General features: G+C 41.9%; 1 protein-coding gene across 1 annotated transcript; it reads right to left on the bottom strand.

Annotated features, from left to right (window-relative positions):
- Positions 1 to 4,884: 4,884 nt before the first annotated feature.
- Positions 4,885 to 8,094, bottom strand: LOC306980889 (ependymin-1-like). Its single transcript, XM_079580427.1, has 6 exons — positions 8,020 to 8,094; positions 7,924 to 7,958; positions 5,757 to 5,885; positions 5,509 to 5,692; positions 5,352 to 5,439; positions 4,885 to 4,947 (listed from the first exon to the last, which is right to left on the bottom strand). Exons 1-5 carry the CDS (start codon positions 8,084 to 8,086, stop codon positions 5,381 to 5,383), a joined length of 474 nt encoding a protein of 157 aa, XP_079436553.1. The 5' UTR covers positions 8,087 to 8,094; the 3' UTR covers positions 4,885 to 4,947; positions 5,352 to 5,380.
- Between the last annotated feature and the right edge of the window lie 433 nt (positions 8,095 to 8,527).

Genomic DNA, 8,527 nt, shown 5'->3' with positions numbered 1-8,527 from the left:
TTCACCAGCCATCCTGCCTCTGAAATACCTGGTCCCTTCACCAGCCATCCTGCCTCTGAAATACCTGGTCCCTCCACCAGCCAACCTGGCACAGCACCCCCTGACCCCTCCACCAGCCATCCTGCCTCTGAACGACCTGGTCCCTCCACCAGCCATCCTGCCTCTGAAATACCTGGTCCCTCCACCAGCCATCCTGCCTCTGAAATACCTGGTGATAGTCCTGTGGCCAGTTGGGAAGAGCCAAACAGCATAGATGCTGGTAACTATACCCCATAATCTGACAATCAGTCATGTTGTATTTTATTATGTTAATAATGGACATCATTATTGACAGTGGTGCACAAAATCTGGGCGGGGCGTTTACCCCGATTATTATGGTGTCAATACAAAGTGTATGGCCAAAACATCAAAGACCACTTGGCCCCAAACACAAAACTGGAGGCAGAAGTAAGGAAACGCACATTTTTACTCTTCCTCTCAGAGTACACTTCTAATCGTGTGTGTCTTATCTTTTATAGATTGTAAATGCATACATCCACATGCTGGTTCGGGACCTTGGGGAGGGTCATGTGTTCCACATTGATTCATATGCAATGACAGCCATCTGGAATTGAAAATACAGAGGCTTGAGCAAAGTACAATTATTTTTTTAATGTACAGTATATCACCAGTAATTTGGCTTTGAGTATACTGCTTGTTTTTCCAGATCAATCCAGAAGATTATAATTTAATGATGGGGGCCATATGCAAAAATGACCATTGGACACTGGCAGTAAGACATGTATATGTGAGACAAGCAGACCTTTTTTAATTGACACTATTATTTGGTTCTATTGATGTTTTGAAGGTCATTTGTCCGAGGGGGCGGCGATCCATTTATGTGGACCCACTTGGTGCAACAGCTAGTGCAATGAATACATGTGGCAATGTCAGCAGGTTGTAGTATGCAATTAACAAAAATAAAATAGAATGTACCTTTGTTGACCAATACACTATCATATCCAGAGCGTTCATGAGGGCCAGGGGCTTGAATTGCTCTCGCTGGAGTTGTGACACGATCCCACACCCTAAACAAATGGATGGGACCTCTTGTGGGGTCATCATTTGCTTAGTAAGTGTAATAATTTTCCTTCAGCAATTTGATAACTGTGCACATCTTGACAATTATAACTCTGTAAGCTTGCAGAGGTCATTTTGAAGAAGCAAAATGCCATAAATTGCTACAATCTGGCCGACATGGATTCAATCCGCATGTCCATGGCACAAAGATTGATTAAAGGCACAGGTAGGCTAGCTATACAATGGTTGATCTTATACATCTTTGTGTCATCTAAATTACTTAAGTGCATTACTTCCTAGACACATTGTCTGGGGTGTGCAGACTGTGTGATATGGAAAACCATAGAGATTGGGTGAGTGGGTGGTTGGGTTGGCGGTCGGCTTGGCTTGTTGGCTATATGTGAGTTTTTCACTTTTTGTATTCAGATTCAGTGCACCCAATGTGATGGCTGGTACCACCACGTTTGTGTGGATCAACCTTCACCAGACGTGGACTTTTACTGCCCGCCGTGTACCATGTAATGTATGTGTATATAGACTGGACCTGCAGTGTCATCAGCGAAACGTCCTACAGTTCAACGAGAAAAGTAAAGAACCTTCATCTAGGATAGCATACATGTCCACCCTGATTGTGTATTTTAATCTGTCTTTCTTGCTTGCTTATGTTGTATTTATGTATTTTGCAGATAAAATACTGATTTCTTGAGTTTATCATCACCCATCCCTCCATTTGCTACGAATTTCCTGACGGACAGATGGCCGTGTGTGGCATGGGAACATGTCACCCTTTTTTGTTTATTAATTATTATTTTTCCTGAATGTTAACACATTTTACCAACTTGCAAAAATAAATGTGGCAATGACACTTTTTTTTTTTTTCTTTTTAATTTCAAATGATGTTTTATGGTTCGTGTATGATATGAACGCTGTCATATCGGATGTGAACCAGTGTTAATTTTGACAACATATATTAATTTAGTTTTAGTCTTAGTCTTTTGACTAAACTGCAATTTTATTTTAGTCGAACCAAATCTTTTCAATTTTAGTCTCCTTTTAGTCGACTAAAATTGCATGTCAATTTAGTCGACTTTGCTTTTATTATATGCATTATAATAATCCTCAGCTTCATGGAGCTGCTCCTTTGGCTGTGACTTTACATGATCTGAGAAGTTTGGATGATTTTAGTCTCTCCATTTTTCCTTTAGTCGACTAAAATATCTGGACATTTTAGTCATAGTTTTAGTCTCATGAAAATCTTAATGTAGTTTTAGTCCAATTTTAGTCGTCAAAAATATAACTGACTCAAATTAAGACGAAATATTTTGTCGACGAAATTAGCACTGAACAAATAAGCAGCATTTCGGTTTCTCAAAGCTGCGGAGCTTCTCCTGCAGCGCGCCAAGGTCACGTGACCCGGTATCAGCTGTAGCGTGAGTCCTGGAAGGTGTTCTCACTTCGAGTTTAGTTTTTTTTGCATGGGTTTGGTTTAATGTGATCAATAAAGCACATCCCTGTTTCCACCCTCTGTTACGTGACACTGGCAATCCCCAGTGATGTGCACATTCAGTAGCTCTTGGCGCGGTACAAAAAGTGGAAGGAGGAGAGACTTCACCCCGGAGAAAGGTGACTTGTGTGAAGTTAGCCCCCCATAGTGTCCGATTTGCTTCAAAATGGTGTCACTCGTTTGTGTTTCGTTTGTGCACATAAAATTAGCGTTTGTGCGCACTTCGTTTTTGAGATATTGATCATTGAATGGTTATTGATCAGTCCCCCCATAGTGTCCGATTCACTTTAAACTAGTGTCATTTTTTAGCACTTCGTTTGAGCCGCGATAGCAGCTATGAGGCGCAGCAGACGAACGCATGGACGGGGCCTTGGAACATGATGGTGGATGAAGATGCAGCGGCCACGGAAAGGTGCTTGTGATGTTACGCACAGCTTGTTGTGGCCGCTCCAATTAACCTTCAATGACATCTGTGTCGAAATGCGTGAAAAGGCGCACAGGAAACATGGTCAGAAGCGCTTTTGTGCGGCCGGATTATTTGATGTTATCTTGTGTAAAAGGCGAGTTTAGACGGAGCGTTTGTGTTTGATCATGAGACTGACCCGAGAGAAGATGAGACGCTCGCGCTGATGGGAGGAGTCATTTTGAGGCGTGGGACTGACCTGCACACGGAGCATCTGGACGTGCTTTGAAGACACGATGGAGACTTTATTAAAACCCTGGAGGGTCACACAACTTTTGAAAAGTGGCTAAATCTGTGTAAAGTTACGCTGGGATCAGCTCCTCCGCAGCGTCCCCCTCGGCCCGGGTTCCCGTTTGTTACTTCCTGCACATGAGTTTTCCTTTACACCAGTATGAGACAAATTCCTAACATGGGGATTATTTCTACCGCTATAGTTTCTAATAAAAGCCCCGGCCTGTTTTAGAGACCAGCTTTAATTTGCCTCCGCCAGCCGAGAACCCGGCCTCTGTTAGAGACCCGGCCTCTGTTAGAGACCCGGCCGCTAATAATACAGGCCAGTATTAGAGAATTTACGGTAATAATAATAACTTATTTCCCGCTCTTTATCCCCAAATTCATCCACCAGTGAGTCCATGTGCTCAGTTGTGAAGTCCTTGGTGTCCTCCAAGAAGATCTTTAAATTCTCCACAAACTTGGCCACGGATGGGAACTCCTCCTCCAGGCCGTACTCCTCCACCATGTCCTCCATCTGCTCCACCAGCGCCAGGCCTTTGTCCAGGACTCTCGACCTGAGGCCACGAGTCAACTCGAATCTCTGTAACAAAAAAAATACTAAATGATTTTTTGTGGAGGTTGAGGAATAGTGAACCAAGGAGAGCTCTTACCAAAGCAATGCTCTGTTTCTCCTTCTCCAGGGCTGTCCCCGCCTTTCTGATTTGGGCCTGGAACAAAAACAACTCTAGGTTCATTAAACTATTTTGCAACGTTTAGAAGAGATTGTCTTTCAGGCAGTGGTAGCTTTACTTTCAAATAAAACAATCAAACACACAAGCAAAAGTCTGTCAAAGTGACTTTTTGATTTATTTTGAATATATGAAATGTTTCGAAACATAAAAAACAAACCAACTCTTGCCTCAACCTTTCAGCAACAAACCAATTCAAGAAATACCTCTGCCATAAACTGAGTGTAAGTGACCCTGCAAGTTGTAAAATTGGCCTATAAAGAATTTGGATGCAACAAATACATTAGGAAAGTTACGAATGAGCTTGGACCACAAACAAGATTTTAATTTAGTGGCTTCCCTTTTCATTGTTTGCAATCAAAAAATCAGGTATTGGGCCTTTAAGGTTTAAAAAAGGATCAAACCAGGCTGTCCTTCCTGAAGTCTGAGTGAGGCTTTTGTGTTTTAGTAAGTTGGACATGGCGTTGACAATGGCCAACAATCTCCTAAACTCCTTATTTCCAGCCAATATGAATTTTCAGCTGTCAAAATATTACAAAAACATGATTCAGTAATTACAATCTAATGAGCTGTTTTGTAAGTGTTATCATAATACATCACTGTGTTACTAAAAAAAAGTAATCTAAATACAGTGCTGGCATACAGCACCACATGTTTTGATTCCAAAAATATAGGCCTGTATACTGATCACTGTTTTATTATAATTTATTAGTTCTCCACCATATCCAGAAATGCAGACATCTCAAAGTAACAAAGGTTATACAGGCACATTTAACACAGTGTAGTCATTGAGATAAACATTTTTCAGTTTGGTCAGAGCTCTGGTCAGGAGTCGGGCTTTGCTCTTGGAGAACAGACTGACGAAGTCCACTGGTCTGGCTGCAGACTCGGTGTCTGGACAGAACCGTGGAGGGTTGAGGTCGTCTTGGGGCGCTGTGTGCATGGTGCTGTTCATGAACCTACAACACAGGACACATTATGGATAACACACCACCAGGGGTCACTCTTGCTCCATCACCTCAACCGAACCACTGAGCAGTTCTATGAATGAATGAATGAATGAAAGTGAACATCATCAGTCGGCCTACATGGACTAAATGCTTGAGCTGATAACAATGATCGCTTTTTACTAGTTTGAGTGTGCTAAAAGTCCATTTCCAGATAATCCCTGGAAAGTTGAATTTCTTTCCCATACAATTTAGCATTATTTAGGCTTCGAAATTCCTTTTGGCTTTCATCAGGCCTGTTTGATTTTAGTAGATTAGCTTAGACCCTTCATTGTAGGCTGTAACATGTGATTTAAAGTAATATGAGTGAAGAAATGCACAAATAAAAAGAGACAACGACTATTGTGAAAACTTACACCAAGACCACTTCGCCATATTTCTCAGTTTAGTAGATTGTTTGATGCGGAAAACACCCCTCCTCAGTCACAAACATGGAGTATTCCTCTGGAGAACATCACAGTGTTAAGATACTTGATATTGACGGACAGTTATGGTCATGTTATTACTCTCTACCTCCTCCTGAAGTATATCCTGCCCATGCCTGCACGCTCATGCCCGCCTTGGGAACTGACAGGCTGCCCAGGACGTAGTTGTCCACATACTCTGCGTCGGGTGGGATTCCTATGGGCCTGTACTCTGGTCTGAGGGGCTTCTTGGTGCACGTGAAGGTCTGACCGTCGATCTCGTACATCACACCCTGACAAACGAACAGTTCATTTTGTGTTCAAACTCTGCTGCACAGGATCCTGGGCAGATCTTACCTCTCTGAAGTGCAGGAGGTATTCATGTGTGACTGTTTGATTGGTGTGATGCTCCGTCTCGTGCACCCGCATCCGTTGGAGCGCTGTGTTGTATTCGTAATTCCAGATTTTTACTTCACCCTGCAGGGACTGAACGCACACAAAGATATCGTTTTACTTTCCTTCATCTGTTCATTTGGAGAGGACAGGGTACACTAACGAATACTCCATGCAGTTACAGTTGTGGTTTTTCATTTACATTTGATGACAGCCCACATTAGAGATTCATCCTTTTGCAGGTTTTATAAATTGGTCCATTTTGAAAGATGCTTAGGAAATGATTATATTTCAACTTGTCAAATGGCTTGTTAAAAGTGGGGTATGAGATTATTTGTTCACATTTTTCGAATATGACCTTTTTCAGTCGCCAGATGGAGAAAACATTTACTCCAAATCAGTCAGATCTACTCACAGTAGTTGTAGGGGAGAAAGTGGCTATTTGTCACATGGGGTAATTTGTCACATTGTTCTTTATAGCCGCACTAGAGGGCGCTGTACGCTGGTACCGATATATAATATGTGTATTGGTGTTCCTCTTCTCTTCCAATATTAATTTCCTCATTTGGACTGAAGACATGAGGACAGGGCACATTTGAATTGTGTTTGTACCTGTTCCCAAACTTTAATGTTGAGAGCTTTCCTTTAGTTAGAAACTTAAACAAAAGACACTGATCTGAAAGACAGAGGTGTTAGCTTCGATTTGAGCCGTTTTAGAGCTAACATGCTAAATCCGTTTGCATTGTGGACACTCGGGGTTATATGTCACATGGGGTATAACATGATGGACTTTTTTTCTTCTTTTGTTCAAACAGTTCAAATGAGTGTTATGAACACATCTGGCATTGTGACTCTTTTAAAACTCATTTTGTCCTTTTATCCCAAAAAGCAAAAAAGTTACAAGGATTTATCAAATTTCAAGGAAACATGGAAAAACTGCATTAAAAACAATGGTGACAACCAACCCCATGCCTTGTGACAACTTGCCCCACATATGGGACACATTTTCACAGTCGATTTTGTTATGTTTGACCATAGACATATTATTAATACACCGTCACTCCTCACTCCTCACTGTTTGACAAAATAACTACGTTCAACGGGGAAATCATGGCCGATTTACAGACTCCTCCTCCTCAGATCTGACGAAGCATGTTCCTAAAAAGGGCGTAAGGGTGGGATCTTCACTGTAGACTCGGCCCTTGTGTGACGTGTAGTTCGGTTGTAGCCGCGCAGCTCCAATGCTAACAGTCTGGCCCTCATCAGTATACCGGATTTCTAAAGATTTTCTTACGAAAACCAGCCTGGTCCCTTTAATTGTGCCTCACCCAGCGTTATCACAGGATCAATATTTAGCTGTAGGAAGTTAAAAAAAAAAATACAGTTGTTTAGTGTCTAAAGTCCAGTGCTATGCAATGTAAAACTAGCTCGTTCTGCCGTCACTTTATGGAGGTACTGCTGCAATGGCGACCAATGGCGGCCCCTAGCGTCATCGTCGTGAATCACTGCTACAAGCGGCCATTGTGTTTGAGGGTTAATAACTATTTATTGCAATATGAGATAAAAGAGAGCAAGGTCTGCTTCAAGTCAAAGGTTCAAGCGTTCATTGAATGCACGTCTGACTCTTGTGTTTTCTGTTGATGAGCAGTGAACTCTAATAGCCCCGGTCGCCCCTATATATGATGTACGGGTTGTTGATGTTTATCCTCTAGTTTCTGTTTCTGTTCTTAACAATTATTTACAGTTTGGAAATGAAGGGACTTTCCAACTTCCAAGTGCCTGTCGCCAAATAGGTCCTGCTTAGTGCTAGAGCAGGCCTCAGTTAAAGCTCAGTGACTGAACTCTTTTCAAACCAGGAATGTCATGTTCAACACAGGTCCCGCACCAAAAGAGCACATCCTGCAGCCATTGCTGTCAAAGTCAACGAGCCAACATTCACATCAACGTGGGAATAAAATAATGCAATGCTTTTTTTTTAAAATTCCAAACACATTCTTCACTTTCTGTTTGTAGCATGGCAGCTTTCAAAGCTTACATTGCATTAAAGATCAGACTGGCTGGTTTAAAAGAATCATACTGCCTGTGCACTATGGAAATGTAGTGTAACTTTAAACTATGGAGTTCTACTCACCGCAATGAGGTTCCCAGTGAGGTACGGTGGGCTTTCTAAAGAAAACACAGATATTGTGGGTAATGGAGTGTACAGAATGCATGTATAAGTACTTACTGCATGGCTGCTGCAGGCTGTCTGTCAGGCTGCAGAGTAGAGCTGTCAACCCCAGCACCAGTCTCATGCTGACGCCTTCACTTCTCTGAGGAGTGAGCAGGAACAGTCAGGCCACAGCTCTTTTATAATCCAGCTTTTGGTTTCACCTTTAAAACTGGCAGAGTCAGTTTTACTGTCATTGTCAAATGCACTTTATGATCAGCATGTTTTCATGTTGATGCTGAAGTGTGAACTGGGGACGGTTATTTTGGACATTCAAACCCTAATATAAATAAATCCAGTCACTCTCAATCTCAACGTTGTCTTGATAGAATGGATGAATAAATAAATAGTGACAGAAATGGAGATAATGTAAAATTGTACAGCTTTCATTTCTCTTTGAATGAAAGTTAATGCTTAACCCAACACACTATCAATCAACAGACAGGTTCTTCTGCTGATGACGCCATTGTTTTGGTTTTTCTTTTTTTTAGCCTTTGTTTGGAGCAGATAGCTGCTGTGTCTGGGA

The sequence above is a fragment of the Gobius niger genome, assembly GCF_951799975.1.
Source record: "Gobius niger genome assembly, chromosome: 21".
Classification (NCBI taxonomy): domain Eukaryota; kingdom Metazoa; phylum Chordata; class Actinopteri; order Gobiiformes; family Gobiidae; genus Gobius; species Gobius niger.
This window is presented reverse-complemented; position numbering and strand designations above follow the sequence as displayed.

Bases quoted from the DNA above. Each gene is read 5' to 3' on its own strand.
- LOC306980889 (XM_079580427.1), bottom strand. From the start codon at position 8,086: ATGAGACTGGTGCTGGGGTTGACAGCTCTACTCTGCAGCCTGACAGAC. The intron at 5,886-7,923 runs GTGAGTAGAACT...GTGTGCGTTCAG, and splicing joins TCACTGGGAACCTCATTGCG to TCCCTGCAGGGTGAAGTAAA. The intron at 5,693-5,756 runs GTAAGATCTGCC...TTCGTTTGTCAG, and splicing joins ACCTCCTGCACTTCAGAGAG to GGTGTGATGTACGAGATCGA.